This window comes from Haemaphysalis longicornis, unplaced genomic scaffold, assembly GCF_048455015.1.
Source record: "Haemaphysalis longicornis isolate Haplotype H1 unplaced genomic scaffold, Haemaphysalis longicornis Haplotype H1 scaffold_5, whole genome shotgun sequence".
Taxonomy (NCBI): domain Eukaryota; kingdom Metazoa; phylum Arthropoda; class Arachnida; order Ixodida; family Ixodidae; genus Haemaphysalis; species Haemaphysalis longicornis.
In genome coordinates this window covers 42,735,668-42,757,011 of record NW_027526385.1, presented here as the reverse complement: position 1 = coordinate 42,757,011, position 21,344 = coordinate 42,735,668, and the positions used below count along the sequence as shown (strand labels likewise).

The following is a 21,344-nucleotide window of genomic DNA, read 5'->3' as shown; positions in this document are numbered from 1 at the left end:
CCGTAGATTAACAGCACTGGTTCCGCAAGAACTAATTAAAACCTATCGTGGCAAAGGACCACTCGTAACGTCAACCTCCCCCCCCCCCCCCCGATAAAAGATAAAAAGAAGAAAAAGCAAATAGCACGCGTGGCCTCAGCCAGCGTCTTGTTATGCTCTGGATTAAATGGTCTTCCGAACGCCTCCAGGAACGCCGACTTCGAGCTAGTGCGATGGTCGGCTTGGGGCGGCGGGTAGATAGATCCGTTTCACTGAAAAATACAAACAAAAAGTAACGCTTACAAACCACAAAGACAAGCAAATCCATTAATTATGACTTCGGAAAAGAACCTGATTAGACTGCGAAAGACGGCGAAACAGAACAGAACTTGTAACACATGCAAACGTTGCCGATGACATTCAGTTCTGGCATTTAGTAATCATGATTTGGAGAGAGAGAGAGAGAGAGAGAGAGAGAGAGAGAGAGAGAGAGAGAGAGAGAGAGAGAGAGAGAGAGAGAGAGAGAGAGAGAGAGAGAGAGAGAGAGAGCTCTTTATTGGAAAGGCAGAGGCAGCCGGCGTTTACAATCACCTACATGTTTCTCTGCTGAGGATTGAAAATGAAAGCAAAAAAGGGAGGGGCATTAGAAAGAGCTGGGCAGAAAGGAAACAAAATAACGGCGTGGCTTAGAAACTATTTTAGATTGCGTCACAAAATTCACAATTTTGAAATATGACCAAAGCCTCCAAATAGGAAAATGAAGTTTTCAGGGGCAGGCGCTGTTTTGAGGCGCAGGTCTATGGCCCTATAGAATAGTCTTCCGAGTTACCGGCCCTTGTTGTAGGCGTGTAGGCCGCACATTCTACTAAAATATGCTCAACGTAGTCTGTAAACATTATACCTTCACCTACGACTGAACTCTGCTTACACAAACCTTTTTGGCCTTGTACTGGCGACCAGCCCCTATACTGCGACAATTGTGTAGAAGTGGGATATGAACGACGTACAGATTGTGCTAAATATTAATTAGGTTTCCTAAAAGCCTGTGAAGCAATCAATGTTTAACATTGAGCTTGGCGGCGTTTACCTGCTCAGCTGGACGACCCGGCCTGAGCGTCGGTTGAAGTTTCTGGATCGTCCGGTTTCTGAAACTGAATTGCGAAATTATAAGCCGGTAGATGCGATACGCTGCACATGTGACGTCACGAGTCACGACTGACGTCACGAGTCAATTTCGTGCAAAGAGCGAACGTTTGCGCTTCGAGACGTAAGCACTGGTGACACTATACGATAAACGAAAAATGGCTATGGCTTAATAGTCTCAAAGCAGCCTCAGCATTTGCGCAAAAATGCTAGCTGTGGAGCTCAGCGTTGGACAAGCTGCGTATTACGCGTTAGCAAGACAAATCAGAATCAAAATACTACAATAAACACTATAGTAACCCAGGGCCGCGATTTAAGTTGACTGAAACATGTGACGCATACATGAACTAAACCCAAACACAAAGTGGTTCACCTTGAATTGCGCTAATTATTACGACGACAAAATGAACGGGGCGAGGCGAAATTCTGTTGTAAGCGCAGTTAATTTTGTCGCCGCTATGTTTAGTACAGTTCAAACTTGCTCCATTTATCGAACTTTTAAAGTAGGTTCTTGCGAATAGGGATTGGGAACCAGCTTACAGCTAGCACAACATCTGCAGATGCTGTTTCAGGCTGATTAGTTTGTTGCTACAGATCTTGCCGCATACAAAAAGCTAAAAATAGTCTAGAGCCACTAGATGAGCTTTAGTAATGTTAGTAGAGTATTCGCCCGGCAGCCGTAAGAATTATCGAAAGAATTTTCTCACGACAGTTTCCACTTATGCCTGTTACGCCTTTATGGTATTCTAACCTAAATCAAACTAACCGACCGTAACATAACCAAACCGAGAGGAACTACGCCGAAAACATATCAAACTCAATCAAACTCAGTGGATGTGCTTTGCGCCAATCGTGCTGTTGAGCCGAAGCGGGGCGGGAGCCGAGAAATGAAGCTCTCCGTGGCATAAACAGAAGAGGATTTATTTCCGTGGCACCCAAGACGGGCGTTCGACGTTCGATTGCGCGAGGGGCGAGCCCCGTGCCACGAGAGCGAGCTCTGAGCGCGAGCTACCCCTCAGCCTTTCCGTAGCATCTAGCTGTATTCCTCGTCTTCTTCAGGCAACGGAGGAACACGCTGATGATAATTTTCCACAAACTCCGGGCCGCGAAAAAATGGCTAGGCGCGAATGTCAAGAGGGTAAAGTCTTTGTATGGCGTCTGGTTGTCACAAGCCCATCTTTGCAGCTTGATCTCGCAAGAACGGATGATACCATCGGTGCTTTTGTAGATCTCCTGAACTCTCGCCAGTTTCCACATTTGGCGCGGTGTTTTTTTTTTTTTTTTTGGTACACTAACACCACGTCTCCTAAGGCCTTGACTTCAGTGGCCGCTTTCTTCGTTGTGAAGTGTGCAGACCGTAGCTGCAACAGGTATTCTTTCATCCACCTAGCCCAGAAGTGTTCTGTCAAACGTTCTCGATAGCGATACCGCCGCACGACATCTGTGCGCGAACAGGTGGTTGTGTCGTTTCCCGAGAGTCACTCTTGGTAGGCACATGCGTAAGTCTGCGACCAATGAGGAGATCGGCAGGAGTGAGAGCACATGGCGCCCCTATGTCCGACTCGACGAAAGTAAGAGGCCTGGAGTTCACAACGGCTTCCACTTCGGTGAGGACTGTAGCCAGTTCTTCAAACCCAAGCTTGGCTCTTCCCAGTACCTTTCTGAGTGCCTTCTTAACCGTCCTAACCTGCCGCTCCCACCAATCACCCCACCACGGGGCATTAGGTACGATGATAATTTTAGGAATAACACCACGGCCGAAATTTTCGTAGCAGAAATTCAGAGAACAGCCAAAAAAGTTGCCCTACTTTTGGATTATAAACCATCGCGGTCCAGTCTCAAAGCGGGTGTTGTGCTACAACGCCACGGAAGCAGATAGCAGAATGGGGATTCGAAGAATATTCGACCCAACGATGCTCCAGCTAGACGATCACAGGCTATTGCGGAGAGATTTGCGAGAATGCAATGGACCTTTTTCCGGTACCGGTTGGCCGCCACGGTGAACTGAATATTGCAGTCAGACACGCCCCCGTAAACGTCTCGCTGTCGGAGAGCTCGTACACAAAATATTCTCGTCCTGTAGCCCCTCTCGCACCCACCCGTACTATTCACATGGATGCTACGGTAGCAGGTGCACGTTCCTGTGACTAATATGCAGTGGTCGAAGCGGCCCTTTTCTATATACTATATACATTTTTTTTTTTTCATTTTCATTACTCCCTCAAAAGTAGCCATGTCCCCGCAGCGTGGTCAACCTCCAACTTCATTACCCTTTACTTTGAAAGCCTTTTTTTGTGTGCACGTACGAACTCCCCACGAGCTGTCGAAAAAGAAATAAAAACATGCAGTGCTAGAAAGCATAGCCGCTCCCCAAGCAGCAAGCTGAGGGGCGCCCTTTTGTTTATTTTGCCCGAGGCGACTGCTAAGAATTTAAGGAACGGCAACCCGTGCATGCGCAGATAGCTGCCGGAAAAAGGTCTCGTCGTTAGCGCAATTCATGATGATGATTGTAGGGTTTAACGCGCCGACGCAACGCAGGCGATGAGGCGCGCCGTAGTGGAGGGCTCCGGCTTAATTTCGACCACCTGGGGATCTTTAACGTGCGCCGAAATCTCGTACACACGGGCGTTTTTGCTTTTCGCCTCCATCAGAAAAGCGGCCGCCGCGACCGTGAATCGAACCCTCGACCTCGTGCTCAGCAGCGCAACGCCTTAGCCACTGAGCCACCGCGGCGGGTCGTTAGCGCAATTCAGCATGATGCAGTGCGAAGTAGCCCCATTCGTCTAACTTAATGAGGTTGTGGCTACAGATCATGCCGAATTCAAAAAGTAGAAGGCAGTGGCTAGTCTCACGGCAGCCGTGAGAATTGCTGGAACAACTTTTTACGGCAGTTTCCACAAACGCCTGCAAGGGTTTTGTCGAAATCTAAACTAAACAAAACTAACTTAACGTAACCTAGTCCAACCCAGAGCAGCTACACCGAAAACAACGCAACCTGCGCGTCGATCAACCCCACAAAACCCGACGCTCGAAAACTTTGAATTCTGAAGACCGTAAGAAAACTAAGGGCTAAGTTGCTCTATTTCGGAATAGAACCGAAGCCATCCAGTTAATGCCCTGCAACGCCACGGAAGCAATCGGCATAATGAGTTCTCGCGGAATATACTGGACCCGACGGTGCTCCAGATGGCATGCTCAGCCACTAACACGCAACTTCTGTGAGAATTTTCACGGCTTCCGTGACAATAGGCGCTGACTGCCAAAGTAAAAACAACTCACGTTATTTGGACGAGTGGACCGGCCTTCTCGCCTCGGAGGCGGACTTCGAGAGCTGGACGACGAGCTGGCGGCCCTCACGCCCGAGCCACGCCGGATGCCTCGACGGGCACCGACGGCGCGACGGCTTCCTCCACTTCCGTCTGAGCCACGATGGTCGGCGAAGTGCTCCGGTCTCAGAATGTTATCCACCGGCGGGTTGTACGGTGGTGCAGGCGAGTTGTCAGGCGAGTTTTCAGGCGGCCGCGGCGTCGGAAAGTCGACCGGCGGCAGACTGTCCAGGTAGCGCCACACCTTATCCTCGGTCGCCATCTGGCCGTCGGCGCAAAAGGCCGGGTCGGACTCGAAGCCCCTGGGCAAGCCGCTGGCAGCGGAGTGCGCTCCCGCACTGTCTTCCCGCGGCACGAGGGATTCGCCGCTGAGGCGGTGGGTGGGAAGACGTCCCCGTCCATGTACGTGGTGCCTGCAAAAGATGTGACGGTGGGACATCGCGATGACGCGCTGAATGCTGCAAAGTGCAGCCATCTCTGGAGAAAGAGCGCATGCGTATTGTGTGAACCTCATTGAGGCCTCCTTCAAAGAGACACGGAGGAGTGGAAATGATACTGGAACAATCCGGAAGACTGGAGAACTGCAAAATACAGCAGTAAGGAGAGTCGGGCTAGTTGATATGGTTGCATACTTCGTACCGCGCTTCGAACAATACAAACTACGACGTATACAAACTATACGGGGCGGTTACAAGCCAAAATAATTATCCTAACTAACGCGACAACTCACATACATGCAGTCAATCGTTTACGTGTCAGCTAACTCTGAGAAAGAGCGCATTTTAGGGAACATCCTTGAAAGCCCCCGAACGAGACATGGCTGGGCATCAATCATGCTGGAGCGAATCAGTAAACTGCAAAAAATACTGCGCGCTCAGTCGGCAAAATGAATGCCCTAACAACGTACATACATGCAAACAAATCATTTACATGTTATACAAGCAAGCGAGAAAACTCTGCTCGTACACAGTTGAACGCCGAAACGTTGAAAGCGTAAAGTTGAACGCCGAAACATACCAGAACCTCGCGGCGGACATGGCAAGTCGAGAAATCCAAAGTGAGTGGCGGTCCACTGGCGAGAAGCGAGCGCACTCGCCTGTTTATATCCTGAAACCGGGACCAGTTGGTCCGGCTGCTATCTCGTCGTGACTAGTGCGCTGGTCCTTACGATGATTCACACCATCAGCGGGTTCTGATTGGACCACGGAAACAAACTGCTCGCCGTTCGGTTCAGGAGTGACTCGCACGCCGTTCGCGATACGATGTCCCCGCGAAGCCCCGGAGTGGGAAAGTGGGGGGACGGTGCTCCAAACAATTGCGTAGTAGAGGGAGCTCCGCACAATAGAGCAGGTGTCCGGCTAACTCCCCAAATTTTCTAGAATTCCCCCCCAACCCCCCCCCCCTTCCCCCCCCCCCCCCCCCCCCGTGCCCCCGTGGAACCAGCCTCAGACGTAGCTAAGTGGTCACGCATCCGACGGGAGTTCATTAGAAGGCCCAGGCGGAACGACGGGGTCAATCGTAGCCTTGCACCCCGTCGTTGAAGATGGAAGGGGGATGGGGGGCGTGAAGGTTGGAAGGTATTCCGCTGTCAGCCACGAGAGGGAAGAATGCGACTTGGCGGGTGAATAGGAGCGGCGCGAGCTCTTTGGGACAAAAAAGAATGGACAGACTTTGGGACAGAAAAAAGCCATTCTTTTCCGTGAAGGTGGATGACCAGGGAATCTTTTTAGCCCACAACATACAGGTTATTGACGGGCTGGCTACGAAGGAAGTTTTTTTTTTTTTTTTTCATGCTCAAGGAAAGGACAGGTTGCACGATCCGGGTGGCAACAAAGTTGTACTTTTTTTTCAAAGCCCTCCTTGGGACGAACTTCACGCCTCCTTCTAGAGTCCTTATTGTAGGAGTCCTTTTAATGACAACGTTACAAAAAGAGTCCTTTACGAGTCCTTTTGAAGGGCTCTGGTATTACTTAGTAAGGTTGATGACGCCTAAGCTAGTTGGTTCCACATGTTAAAGTTACAGAGCAACAAACAACCACAAGGACAAGTCAGGGACAGCGCTGCGTATTTCCCTTACTTGTTTTTGTGTGTACTTTCATTGCGCTGTAACTTTAACACGCGTATTTCTGCGTGTTTCTGCCTTTTAATTCCGTTCACTAAACAAGAACACACAGCCTTCAATAGTTGCCCATTCCAACGCTGAGTTCGGTGTATGTCAAACACGGCAAAGAGAAAGGATGTTTAGTCGGGGTACGTATAATAGATTCGGATTTTATAAAAAATCTGTTTTGGCGCTCCATAGATACATCTGGGCTATGCGGGGCTCCGGATTAATTTTGACCACCTGGGGATCTTTAACAGGCCCCGAAATCTCTACACACCGGCATTTTCCCTTTTCGCTTCCATTAGGAATGCGCCCACCGCAGCCGGGATTGAACCCGGGTACATGGGGTCAACTAGGGCCACTAAACAATCCTTTATTTAGTGACGCTAGGATCAGCAGCCCAATGCACTAGCCACTGAGCCACCGCTGCGGGTACTTAATATAATCAGTGGTTTAATTTCAAGACTAATTTCTGCGCCGTTAAGGGTCGCGCACATTCGGCTGAAAGTTTCAGTGTGCACACGCTTGCTTTAACCAAGATTGATTTATTGAAGGGTTTAAAGCACCGACGCAACGGAGTGGAGGGCTCCGGATTAATTTTGACCCCCTGGGGATCTTTAACGTGTGCCGAAAACTCGAACAAACGGGCGTTTTCGCTTTTCGCCTCCGTCTGAAAAGCGGCCACCGGGGCCGGGAATCGCACCAACGTCTTTGAACTCAGCAGCAGCACGACGCCTTAGCCACTAAGCCACCGCGCCAGGTTTATTAGGCAATTCAACGTAAGCTATTTTCCTGACATGCGGTTAGGTTAGCCAAAATGTCGCTGCAATTTATTCGGTAAATTGGCCCGGAATAAACCTTTTTTTGTTGTCGAGCGGAAGGCGGGAAATTCACGCAGAATGCGCAGCATTTTTTTTTTTATTTGGCTACACCGTTGGACTTTCCGGAAAACAAATTATGCGTGCTCAGCAGTTCCAGGCCTCCGGCAACGCGGCCGGCCGGCACTTCCAGTGGCCGTTGGCTTCAGCCGGCCGCGATGTTTCGCGCTCGGGGGTCAACTGCCCGGACCGCCATACTACCGTATTTACTCCATTGTAAGCACCCTCCTCTACTTTCGGAAAAATAATTATAGAAAGAAGTCTGCACGCGAATCTTAGCATCCCCTTTCCAAGCAACCATCGCAAGGTGGATTTCGGACGCGTGTTCGTGAGTCCAAGTTGATGTGATCAGATAACTTGTGAAGTGTTCAATTACAAACCACTTCGACGTAACAGAAGACGACCTGCTGTTTGATACAGAGAGCGGCGGCTCAAACAGTGCAACAGACTCGAGGGGTAGTGAGGGTTACTCAGTAGCAGACGTGAGCAGTGGGTTAACTGTCTGCACCAATTTTTCTGTTGATGGTCTGCCAAATGAAACATTGGCAAACCATCATTGCCAATGAAACATTGGCCCACCTCGTCGAAATACCGCTGCAAAGAAATGGGTTAATTTATGTTTTTCGTATCTAAGCGCTCCTCCTCACTTTGGGCATCATGATCGTGGAAAAAATGGGCTGCTTAGAATGGAGTAAATACGGTATTTACGTTTGTAGAAGGGGTAAAGTGGTGGAGGGTGAGGGAGCGTAGAGGGAGAAAGCAGGTGGAAACGTATTCTCCCGAAAGGAGCAGAAAGCGGCATGCCCCCGCAAGGGTTTGTTCTGTGTCATGGGCCGGAGTAAGAGGAAGGCTTTTCCTATCAGCCTCAACGTCACCTGCTGTAAAGGCTTAGTAATCAGGGTTAGTCACCGCCTGGCGTATCACTGTAGCAGGCCCTGCAGCTTCCCAATTTTCGGTTTTCTTGTTCGAGTATAAGTGTATTCATGGCAGAAATGATTACGAAAAATGCACGAGAGAAGACGCCCTAGGGCTGAAACCTGAAGCGAGACATTTCTAAACAAAAATTGTCATATTGGCAAAACAATAAAAACCGGCAAGCACACAGAATAAACTTGTAAGCTTTTTTTCTAACATTGCTATTATATAGAAATGTGGACTCATTAAAATATTTTTCATCAGGGAAGTTTATTAGGCATAATTTTAGTTTCTATTTATGTTGAATCGAATTTGCTAAATTCCTCTTTCGTCCTGAATTTACGTAACGGCTTGCAAGAGTACGCGTTACGTCACGTGACCTCCCTCTCATGATTTCCCGTTCATCGCACGCGGGTGAACTTAAAGAATATAAACAGCCCAAACAAATTTGTCGACCCGTTTTTTTTTTTTTTTTTTTTTTTTTGAGCCCGTGTATGTCGTACCTGCCGAAGCGAGCGCACTTGTCGCGCTGTTCGAACTAAGTCGACAGCCGTCATTGCGGGAGCTATTCGAACCGTCAAAGACCAAATACGAGCTTTGGAGGTAAACGATACGAAATCGTTTTTTTTTTTTTTTCCTTCTCTGCAATGATGGATTAGTTAAACTGCCTACTTCCTTAGTCATCCCTTACGTGCCACAACACATTCGCATGGAATCACCTTCGCCTCGAGACAAATTTTCTTCATTCGTCCTCAAGCAACGGTGGCTTTCAAAAAGCAACTGTTTACTAAGACTGTCACAAAATTGGTCCAATGCTTGAGTCAACTACAGATTAAGCATCGTTACAGCCTTCTGTAGGAAGTTACTTCAACGCGTGTACTTACAGCTAGGCCTGCATTTCTAACGTTTAGTTTTGGTTAAACTTGAGGTGAAAATTTGTAGCGTTTCACGATATTTTCGGTGAATTTTATCCACGGCGCCGCGTGCAAAGCACAGTGTGTGAATTACGAAGGACGAAAGAACGACACGGGGCACAGCGTCGTAAAAGTAGTAAAAGCAGTTCTGAGCAGCTTCGTATTTTATTTACCCATAGAACGTCTATGGCGGACGCCGTTTTGGGCTGCTTGGAGCTGCTCAGAACTGCTTTGAGCAGACAAAAGAAAAGAGACCTAGTAACAGCCTAATGGGAAGTGCGAGAAGCGCGCCGACACGAAGTTTCTCACATTAATACCGGTCAAAATGCCCGAGATTTTGTTGCTTACACGTCGTTAAGCTGATTCGGGCAACGAATCGGTACACGGTTCGGGGATTGAGACGTTGAGGTACTGAGGTCGAGGTCTGGGGTTCGATTCCCCGCCGTTCTCTGATGGAAGCGACATATGCGCGTGCGCCAGTGACTGATCTAGACGTAGAAAAAAGTAACCATATTTTTATATTCACCAAAAAATTAGTTTTCTAAGTGCGTAAACGTCTGTTAAAGAATGTACCTGGAATATGCCTTCGAATATTTAGCACAAGATGCGCTAAAAGCGCATAAATTTTCAGAAGTAAGCTATTGAAACATCAAAGAAAGAAATGGAAAGAGGACTAAACCAGTGAGTGCGAGTTGCGACTATTTTAAAAATTTGCTGCGGGGCCAGATATATACCAACACGACGTCAAATTATTTCGTGGGAGAGGAGAGGGGGCAGTGTGGTGGAACTCGCGCAAATGCACGATTACGCAGCACAGCAACTTGGGCCAAGTTATTGTACCTAGAATTTAAAGTCAAGGCCAAAACCTTAAATGGCCAACTGAGCAAAAAAAAAAAAAGTGACGTTCGGCGCAAATAAAAAAAGAAATTGCTGCACGGCGCGTTTTATACCACGACGCGTTCCATAAAGTAAGCCTGTAGCGAAGCTGGTCAGTTTCGCCAGTACAGCACAGATGAGAAGAGGGAAGGATTAACCTTCAGTAGAACAAAAAACTTTCCTGGTTGAGTGTGATTTATATTTAAAGTGCGAACAGACTTAACACAAGAAGTAAACACGAGCGCTCTCGATCGACTGTTTATTTCATGAAGGAAGCATTGAGTATGAGTGTGTGTTTTCATGAAATAAACTGCCGATAGAAAGAGCTCACGATATCTACTTGTGTTACGTCTGTTTTTTATTTAAATATGAAGGGAGGATTAAGCAGAGAAAATAATCTGGTACCCAGGCGCTAGCCGCAGTTGTGTATACAAGTACTTCGGTGTCACTTTAACCAACAACCTAAGCTGTAATATGCAGATTTCTAATGTTTGCGCGTCATCTTTTCGCAGACTCGGCTTTTTAAGACACAAACTGGAGCATGCTCCTACTAAAAACTAGTTTACACGACTTTTAAACGACCCACGTTAGAATATGCATCAATAGTCTGGGACCCATCCACTAAAAGAAACATCGAGGCACTTGAAACGATCACACAAAAAGCAGTTCGTTTTATTTAGTCCCAATATAGAAGACCTGATTCCCCGGCTACCCTTACGACTCCCCGACTAACCTGATTCTCACACTTGGAAAACGTAATATTCATAGGCTCAATTTTCTTTTCCTTTTGTGCGTATTTAATCCTTGTTAATCCTGACGAAATACGGTGGTAAGTTATCACCGTATTTCGCCAAAATCAACCATTTCAAATACTCAGAATTTCCTCGAACAATAAATTCATGAAACTGCCTAGCTCAATCGTTAACTGACACGGCAGAATCACTTGATTGTATTTAACCATGAGCCATGTTTTGTGCTTAGGTATTTTTATGCATTGTTCTTGTTTATATACTGTTACGGGTAGTGCTAAATTCATGTCCCGGCTTCTGGGGCCCTTAAATGAGCCTGCGAATTTCCGTAAATTAAAAAAAAAAAAGTTTTTTTTTAAATACCGCTCCGTCGTCGTCAACCTTCCCATTACATGACGGCGTGAATGAGTAGCGGCGCAACGTTTTGGAGACAGATCAAAGCCATTCGAAAGCATTAAGGCGGATCGCAAAGCAAAGAGTCTCCAGCGGCAAACTTTCAATGCTCTTCAACAACAAGGCGTCTCAGCCGTTCAGGTTTAAGGGCTGTCAACGCTTTTGTATTCACAGCCCTTAGGAACTGCTTACGTGCCCTTAATATCAGATTTTTTAGTGTGGAAAATTTCCCACAATTCGCATACACCAGCTGGTTTTGACCATGCATTTCAAACATTGCTGGCCGTGGTCTTAGCAAATCTTTTTTTTTTTTAGATTACCCGTGCACTATTCAGCCGTCTGTGACAGCCTGTGACTTAACTCTTTCGTTACCACGCCTATTCAAATCGATCACCGGTGATCGATGATTTATATTGCCTATTTTGACATGTTGTAGTCGTTTCTCGTACACCTAATGCGGCCAGTGGCGAGTCTGGGCACTGCCCTTTCAGAATCAGTTTAAATTTTCCCGCTCCGGCGACATTGAGATTTTTGACGGCGTTTTTTGCGAGCTGAGGTGCGTGTGTTTTTGTGGAAGGGGGCGTGGCTGCTGCACTTGAGAAAAAAGCATGCAGATCGTGGTTAGGCTGCATTACCATAATATCTTTTTGTCAAAAGGCTCCTGGCAAGTCAAATACCAAATAATGTGGCCAGCTTTGTAATCCGACAGCGTTGAGAGGTGATAATTACTTGGAAATTGTCCCAGATATTCACTAATGATCTTTGGTTCGGTCAAAAGGCAGCTTTATTCTCCCAAAGCTTATTTCTGATGGTCCCCCGCATGTTTAGCAAGTGTGCCTGCCATTTTCAAACAGTTTCCAGCAGTTTCGGTTTCGTTTTTGCATTGCGAAATTCATATTTGGCGCTACTACGCAGTTACCCAACTACACGCTCATTTGCCATGGCGCCTCCGTTGCCCGCTACTGCTCCTCAAAACAAGCATTCCGCTGGCCCTTCTACTTTATCTACGCCTTGCTTCTGCGATAAGAGCTTCCGCTGAAAGTCAAACGATAACACCATGTCGTCGGGTATCAGTTCAGACGAGGAGAACGCTTCCAATTGGCCTTGAACACCGCCAGCTGTTCACCGGCCAGTTTCGGTTTCATACGAGGGTATTTCCGGAGGTCTAGTGTCGCTTCTTAGTAGTACTGTCTATTCTGACAAAGTCTCCAACAGCCTTGTCTTTGTTTCTTTTCGAAATGGTTAGGTGGCGCTGCAATGTAGTAGGCTCGTAGTGCTGAACTCGCTTCCTAGCCCGACGGCGGCTTGGTGAAAGCTTGCTGGGCATGATTCTAGCACATCGTACCTTATTCCTGCAAGCAGGGTTACCATAGTGAGTCCGAACATGATAACAAACCGCAAATGAAAGTTCTGACTGATTAGTGATCATCAGAACGTCAACAAGAGTCCACCAAAGAGTTTGGTTCTCAACTCCAAGCGGATTTTTTCACATCGCTTGCTTGCCTTCAATATTGTGCCGGTCATAATCATTGACAAGGTGTTTTTACGTCACGTGGAGGCTAATTTAGGCCTTTAATAATTTCAAACCACCAGATTTCTTCTAGAGAACCGTGCAAAATAGCAAAATTTGAAATAGTGGTTGGGCTTCACCACATGGCACGAGCACCACGCGGGCTAACATTTTCTTCTATATATGACAAATTGTACTGCGCAACTCAATTTTTTTTTCTAGGACAGGTTTTTGAAATGTCTTCCTACAAAATGTATATTCTAAAATTTTTTTACTACTAGTGGTTTATTACACACAACTTACTTTTTTCTTATTTTCTTCGACGCGTGGACAAAAATTTCGAATTCGATCATTTTTTTCGCAAACATTATTTAGGAAAACATTATTAAAACTGGTGTCGTCGGAAAGCGCGTGGAATAATCTGCATTTTATGTCATTGCAATGTGTGCCTGACCAATATGTATAGCACAAAAAAAATGTTTTGTTAGACCCTTCAAAATTGGTCAATTTCCCGCGGTAACGAAAGAGTTAAAGGGGTAATGCAGACAAAACTCAAGTTTGGTTCATTCGAAATTTTGCCTCGTTATAATCATACTGGCACCACTTTTAACACACACTTCGCTTACATAAGCTATATAATTAGGAAAAAAAGGCATGGCAATGCGACCCACTAGCTCGTTTCCCGCAACAGAACCTACGATGTCATATGCCCAGCTGTGCGATTGGCTGAGGCCGGCAAAAGCAAACGCAAATTAGGCAGGGCTCAATAAGCTTGCCCAACGAGCTATTTGCGCTTAAATGTAATGCATGTTCATTCTACAGCAGTAAGAATGGTGGGGTAAACAATGAAAGTTACGAAAACACGCGTACACAGAGAAGTACCGACGCGCACTGCTGTTCGTACTGGGCGCACTATGCTTGTCTTAGCTGTATAGCAGACCGCCGCTTTGGAGTTCTTACATGACACTGGCCGCTTGGCGTAAGCGACGTTGCCTTACGTGACCCTGTCGAGCATACCCTATGTTTCGCAAAACGATTACTTTCTACCGTAACAAAAATAAGCCAGGTGCAAATACGGTCAAAATCAAAGCAACGGCGGACAACGGTCCGTGGATGAGTATGGCAGCGCCTTCTGGGAGTACTGACCGTACTGACAGAGCCTAATAATGCCCTGTAAGTTCGTTTGAATACATACCCTCATGACTTCATGGCAGACGTCACAAAAACACGATTTGGCGGGAGAATCAAAATTTTAACCTCAACTGATTAATTACCCAGTGAATACGGTATCGTTTGGTGCCGGACAAGCGCATGGGGAACTATAAAACAAAATCTTTCGAATAAAACAAACTTGTATTTTGTCTGCATGGCCCCTTTAAAAACACCGGTGACAAAGATTTGTCCTTGCGGATCATCGTAATGGGAACTTACTCTCTTGCTTGAGTGGAACCACCGCGTGCGTAGATGTAAGGACCATAGCCAGAAGCGCCGTGGCCACCTTGCCCAGGATGTAAGTTCGGGATGTTGCTGCCGCTTAGACCTTGCTGACTCCAGAGCGTCACGGGCGAAGCATAAACTTCGTTCGTGCGGCGACTTTCGAATCCGGATCCTCCGCTTGTGTGCCTGCCGTGGTACCGCCCACCACTCGGTGCACCATCGTCGAAGGCTGCCACATCCCTCGTGATCCCCGAAGTTTTGTACCACCGCCACGAGTTCTCTGGCACAGAGGGCGCGACAGCCGAGCCTATCCCAGAATCTACGGAGCGGCGGGTGCGTCCGTTCCCACCAACGACGGGCTGCTGGGGTTCGCAGCTGAGCGCGGTGGGAAGTACTGGCTGTCCCTGTGGCAAGTCGGGAACAGTGGAGGCGTCGCACTGTTCTTGCAGGCGGAGCTCCAGCTGACGCGCGTACCACTCTTCGTCGTCTGGATCTTCAGTAACTAAATTCTGTACAGGCTCCCATACTTTCTCGGATATCGCCGTCGGCTGGTTCGGCTTGGTAGAAGTGGGGGCGCTGTAGGCACCCTGCCCTCTAAGTCCCCAGTGGAGGTTGCTCAAAGCTGCCGGTCCGTCTTGCTCGATGTTTGAACCGACAGCCCCGCAGTACATCTGTGACTCCAGGTTCTCCCCTTGACGCACTGGAAACTGGTTTTGCTGAATGTACGGAGCGTCGTGGAACTGGCGGTGTTCTCCGCTTAGCTGCTCCGGAAGCGCTGGCTGGCCTTGTGTCACACCTGCGTAGTAGGATACGTAGTAAGGCTGCTGGGGGTACCAGCACACCTGATGCGAGAAGTTGCAGCTTTGGTCCCAGAGGGCAGGGGTGGAGGTACAAGGCTGGGACCAGGTGCCGTTATGTGCTAACGGCGCCAGCTGGACTTGGTTCGGGAAGGCGATGATGTGCCGCCCAGGTGCCCAGTCCACCAGGATCCAGGATTGAAGGAGTTCCACGGCCTTCTCGCGGTGAAACGGATATCCTGGTGGCGGTTTCGTGACATCTGGAAGAACAAAATTGTCCTCCCAGTTCGGCACTGGGTCGCCTTCAAAGGACGTCGAAACCGCTCTTGCCTGCTCGGTCGGCACGATTACTGTGAGTGGATCAGTAGCGGACCGCGGTGCCTCTGGGATCGTCTGAAATAGCAAGGAGCGCAGAAAGGTTAATTTGCGAGTGACATATTACAGTTAACCCTGGATATAACACGAAGTTGACAAAAATTTGCGATTTTTCTTTACATGCAGGTTTTCTTTCAATGGAGGTTTCGAGTTAATACTCGCGTGAATGAAGAATAAACGAAATAAAAATGTTGGACACCAGTAAAGGGGACATCACCCCTCAAGGATTTATTTCCTAGTAAAGAACTGCGTGATTTGAGCCTGCTGCTTTCGCACGAGCTTAGGCACTACACAGGTCACTTACTCCCGAATTCACAAATGTTACTTAAGTATCAATCTTGACTTTTGACACTTTTCGGCGCCGTAACGAGCTTCAAGAAGAAAACGTATGTTGAAAGGGCTCCTTTTCGCGAACCGTTGCCGCTCTTTTCGCACTCAAAATGGTACTGGGCGGTGACGTTCTTCTATCTCGCCGGTGGAGACGGCACTTAAAATTGCGATGTTGTCTTGAAAAAACAAAACTTTGTGTTTTCCGGAAGCAGCAATCATCGCCGACGAACCCACACCACGGGTAGAAGTGGAGACGCGCGACTACACGCCGACAGGCAGTCTACAAACCTCAAAAGCCTCGAACCGACACCGCGCTCATACGTCGAAACGCACGGTACTTTGCGATGCGGACGAAATTCGCTAAAAAGTGCGAAAAACAATGACTGATCACCGTAGGGAATTCGTTACATGAAGGTTAACCACCGCAACGCGTTCGTTACAGTGAGGTTTCAAACGCATCGGTTTCAATGTGGCTGGAAATGGGGAATTGGAAAGCTTCGTTATATCCAGGAATTCGTTATATAGATGTTCGTTACTTTCCGGTTTAACTGTAGTACAAACTGGGGCATTAAAATGTTGAACTGTAGGGTGCCCCAGCAGAGCACATGGCCATCACTTCGCCTTTCGCTTCTACCAGAAATACGGGTGCACCCTGAACATGTTCCGAAGCAAAAAATTCTTAGAACCGTTGTGCGTCGTTAGCCGGTACTAACACCGCAATAAGAAACGTCGTAAGCATGACCTTATGCGCAACAGCACGATATTTTAGCACTGCAATCGTACAAACATGCGAGTGAGGCCACTAAACTCCAATTATTGGTTTTGACACGGCGGTAAAGCAAGTACTGCGTTGATTCAAGCGATGGCTTCATGGAATGGTTTCTCATGATTATGTGCATTCAGGCGTTTGATTTACTGTGTACAGGGGGGATTAAAAGAAATACGAACAACGGAGCACACAGCCTCCGAAGCATGCCGCACCACCTGGCTGCACTGTCAGTAAACTGCGCGCATGCGTAGTTCTTTCGGAGCGTTTGAGACTGTGGACTACTGTTTGGGGAAACGCTTGATCAAGAAGGGACGCGGGTAATTTATTTTGAGGCATCTTTTTATGATCTGTCGCCACTGGGCATACTGTTATCTACTACATTCGCTAGCCAAGCCCGCAGCAAGCTGTTGCAGATAGCACATGCCATTAAACGATCATCCTGCTCAGTGGCGACACAGCGGGAAAAGTCCCCCTCAAAATATATGACCGGCGTCGCTTTTTGATCAAGTATTCCCCATAAATGTAGGCCACACTCTCAAACGCTCCGAAACAACTACGCATGCGCGCAATTTACTGACGGTGCAGCCAGACGGTGCGGCATGCGTCGGAGGCTGTGCGCTCCGTTGTTCGCATTTCTTTTAATCCCCCCTGTACACAGTGAGGTGATGGTTCGGAAACATTTAACTGGCATTGAACACTCGCCTTCGCAATGCACAATTTACCAATTTGTATATGCGCATACGCATAAAATTAAAGCGATCAGGGTATGCCTTCGAAATGGATGTAAAAGCATGGCAGAGCAGTAGGTTCCCAACTACTGTCTAGCAGAGACGCTGACGTACAGTCGAAAACTTTACGACAGTAAACACGGGAGCGCGTGCCGCTCAGTACGTGCAGCGAAATCTATAGCAACGGCATGGCGCAATCTCATAGTTAGTATACGTTTGGCGGATCCACTCCCTGAAAACGGTTGGTTGCGCTGTTGTCTGCTGCTGTAGCCTGGAAACGATTGCAGAGAATGCCTGTGCAGATGAGGGGCTTTTAGTCAAGCGCGAAACCCAGCGAACACGTCCAAACGTTTGCATTTCGCTGCCAGATTCCGTGATAAAAAATGTACGCCATCGCGCCCTGCGAAAGTGGATGTCCAGCGCAGCCGTTGTAAACCACAACACATGCTGATGGAGGAGGGTATAAAATGTTCCTCGTTGTATCGGCAGGCTTGTCGCTCGCACTCGGCTTCTCTGGCGGCAAATGCTGGGTCCTGCCTAGCATGACGCATGCGCTAGCCCTCGAATGATATCAACCCCCTCCATTTTCAATAGCAGCACCTAATCTTTACCAGAAGACGGGGGAAGGGGATGTTCCCATAGTTCACCGGCGCCTTATCGTCCATCCTGGGGTTTCAATGCTTTTTTTTTTTTTTTTTTTTTGTACACGAGTACTGAGCTATACGGTGCTCGTCTGATTAGCCTGAGGCATGCGCTCAGCATCTTGTGCGAGAACTGCTGGGTCGCGCCTGGGTTTTTTCTTTACAACACAAAATATTCCAACCAACGAGAGGCTAACAGCTTCGCCGTAAAATGCGTTATCCTCACGTCGTTATATTTCCGGATGCCATGACGTAACTAATTCAGCAGGCAGCCGCGCGATAAAGCGCTTTCGGGGAGCGCGTCCGCTAAACGCACAAACTGCAGGACCGCGCCAGCCTCTCACCAAAGCGCTCTGCATGTACTGAGCGGCGCTCGTGTTTACTGTGTTTACTCTCCGTGTTTACTGTCACAAAGCTTTTGAATGTACAAACTTGCCAGAGATCTGCGGTAGCCTACGTAATTTGTTTTCTAGCTTCACCGCTCTCTGAGTCTTGCTATCCGCCTATTTGCTCCAGTCCACCTCTCCGGTGTTTCTTCACCGTACGATCTGGATGAATAAAAATTTTTAGCAGACATGTTTAGGCTTGAGCTTGGTCCGATGGTGTTCGCAAAAAAAAAAAAAAATACCGAGAAAAAAATTCTCCGGCACAACAGACACGGCCTTAGCCCAGCGGCGTAGGCGGAGCCAAGCCCCGCCTAGCTATGACGTCATCACGCACACTGGCACCGCTCGACCTTCGAGAACGATCTGCACAGCGTTCGTGACGTGATTTCTCGCGTGCCGTTCTCCTCGCCGGATCACGTGCGTTGGCGCCTGAAGTAGGGAGCACAGACGCCGAGTTCGCGAAGCCGGTTGCCTCGGGTTCTAGTGCGTGCAAACGCGGTCTACTTAGGGAGAGATGTCAAAGCCTGCGGACAAAACGATCCGGGCCTGCCACTCATGGAGAACTTTCAGCGGCAAGTTCGGAAATAAATGTGCGGTGCAACAGCCGGGTCTCCGACGAAGGGAGAGGGGCCGCCAGATCTGCTGTTTCTTCAGCCTTGCATAGCTAGTGCAAGCTGTGGCATTTTCTTTTTGAAGACATAATCGACAGGCAACTTAAAATGCCCAGATATCGGTGAAATTTGAAATGATTCATGTAGTTTGCCCACCAAAGCTTCAATTTCTGTAATGAACTGCGCAGCAACTGTAGATGGAAAGTCATTTGTTACACGCTGTGTTTCGCGCCGCCTTTGTTCTTCGGCCTTCATGACGGACTGGGCGTGTACAAACGGAAGCTCTTGATACTGTTGACACCGCCACCCAGTATGGCAGTGGCGACAGGATCCACTATTTTTCTGCACGTGCCCGGGTAGTTAAGCATGCGTAGTTCGTACATACAAGCCCTGCTATCTATTGCCCGCGCTATGAAGGTGACATATCGAAATTCTGTCCCACTGCTTCACCGTGCGGGGCTGTCTGGTTGTCTCCTCAACGCCTGCTAGAGGGACGTGTAACGTATATGATGCAGCGAAAAATGAAAAAGGCGTACCGAATAACGGAAGCACACTCGGAGGGTAAACAAATCTGCAAACCAGGTTTTATCACGAGGTGTCCGAGTTTGTTTTTCAGAAAGCGATATATCTTCTTAGACTGTTTTTCTTTACATGACTTTCGCCTCGTTCGCACCGCGATTAAGGCACTTCCGAACGCACTTCCGGTAAAGACGAAACCGAAAATTCTCAGGCGACGTTCGCCGCGCGTTAAGGAAACAGGAGTGGTGTGCACTGGCCGTTATCCTATACTTTCTCTGTGGAGCATCGAGTAATAACAGCAATAGTAACTTAATCTTGCATATTGCATGACAACATACAATCGTATTGTCATGCCAGAAGACCGGTGAGCAGAAGGCGCGTGCTGAATTTGTTCCATAAAGCTGAAGAGCTGCAGGTTCCGCCTCCAGGGAAAATTCCAGTGTCTCATGTCACAGCCTCGGGCTCTGCAGCAGCGTGCTACAGCCACGGCAGGAGTGGCTGCATGATCTTGAAGGTAAGTTGCGCTTGTGAGACGGACACTAGAAGAAAAACAACACTTTCACAAGAAGGAGGTGAAAGTGTTTTTCTTCCAGTGTCCGTGTCTTATCACAAACGCAACTTACCTTCAAGAGCATGTTTTACCAGCTAGCCGGACATCAAGCTTTACTGAACTTCATTTCAACTTCATCGGGCTGAATGAGTACGGAAGCTTTCGATGCTTACCTTCCCAGTGCTGACAGCTGCGTGCGTGGGATGCGAGGAGGATTGTTGCAGGCTGCCGGTGTCGTTAGGGCCTCGTTCTGCAGGCGTAGAAGGTGGAACGGTAGGGCAGCCCGTTGCCGTCGAAGTGAGCGCCGTAACGTTCTCAGCAACGGCTTCCATCGCAGGCCCGGAAAAACAGCAGCTGCTAAAACAGTGCTGCTCGAAACAGAGGCGCAGAAGACCCGTGTAGCACTGCCTGGGCGTCCCTACCATTCACGCTCAGCCGAGCTGTGTTGCACGCATTGCGCGTGCGGCCAGCGACCGACACCCTCTACCACAGACGCGCGTTTCTGCCTGCCAAACGCCAAACTTCCTCAGCTTTGCGTCACTGCGCATGCGCGCGGAAGGCTGTGCTGCTTTCCAAATTGTACAGATTTCATGCGCGTGCGCCATTAAGTTCGCTCTGAGAGCATCGAAGTGAATTGTAAGCATGTGGGTTGCGATGCATCTTTTGAAAACTTTTTTTTTTTTCACCAGCGAGAAGTTCAAGCTTTTAGTGATCGTAATGCGTGCTCACGCATAACCCGTAATGGATGATCGTGGTTCTTGCCTCGCGCTTAGCTAAAGAAAAACAGTACACGTCACGGGAAGGCGACCTGCTATGTTGAGATGACGTGAGTCGCGGAAGAGCTCTGTCGAAGGCAGCATCCAAGCCATGTCCAAAGGCAACATGTAAAAGGCGACATCTAAGCCATAGGAAAGCCAATGCAGGTCTTGTCATCTGACGGACAGCAAGGGCCAGTGGGGAGCTGAAAAGTTCATCGAACATCCTGCAAATGGCACAAGACAATCATGACATCAATCGCCCACCGGACCACAGTCGAAGTGATCGCAGGTCATGAAACAGTCCTCGGTCTAGTCGACTCGCAGACGAGAATACCCGAAAGCCGTAGAACCGCTGCGTCCTCGGGAACGAGCCCGCACGCGACCGCACTACATGGATGTACCCCGGCTACTTGCAAAGCGGCAGTAGTGCTGCTGAGCTCGAGGACGCGGGTTCGATTCCCGGCCGCGGCGCCCGCTTTTCTGATGGAGGCGAAAAGCAAAAACATCCGTGTGCACGAGATTTCGGCGCACGTTAAAAATCCCCAGGTGGTCAACATTAATGCGGAGCCCTCCACTACGGCGTGCCTCATCGCCTGCGTTGCGTCGGCGCGTTAATAAACCCTACAATCAATCAATGCAAGGCGGCAGAAGATTGC

General features: G+C 48.4%; 2 protein-coding genes across 2 annotated transcripts in view; one reads left to right on the top strand and one right to left on the bottom strand.

Annotated features, from left to right (window-relative positions):
* LOC144138115 (polycystin-1-like) overlaps nucleotides 1-21,344 on the top strand; it is a 113,762-nt gene that overhangs the window by 54,704 nt on the left and 37,714 nt on the right. The gene's annotated exons all lie outside the window — the stretch shown is intronic.
* On the bottom strand, nucleotides 1,061-20,446 carry LOC144138114 (uncharacterized). The gene is made up of 4 exons (XM_077670221.1): nucleotides 20,104-20,446; nucleotides 14,219-15,414; nucleotides 4,402-4,861; nucleotides 1,061-1,130 (listed from the first exon to the last, which is right to left on the bottom strand). Exons 1-4 carry the CDS (start codon nucleotides 20,353-20,355, stop codon nucleotides 1,071-1,073), a joined length of 1,968 nt encoding a protein of 655 aa, XP_077526347.1. The 5' UTR covers nucleotides 20,356-20,446; the 3' UTR covers nucleotides 1,061-1,070.

Coding starts and splice junctions, on each gene's coding strand:
- LOC144138114 (XM_077670221.1), bottom strand. CDS start 20,355: ATGGTAGGGACGCCCAGGCAGTGCTACACGGGTCTTCTGCGCCTCTGT. Junction 15,415..20,103: donor CAGCTGTCAGCACTGGGAAG/GTAAGCATCGAA, acceptor TTGCTATTTCAG/ACGATCCCAGAGGCACCGCG. Junction 1,131..4,401: donor GGTCCACTCGTCCAAATAAC/GTGAGTTGTTTT, acceptor TTCGCAATTCAG/TTTCAGAAACCGGACGATCC.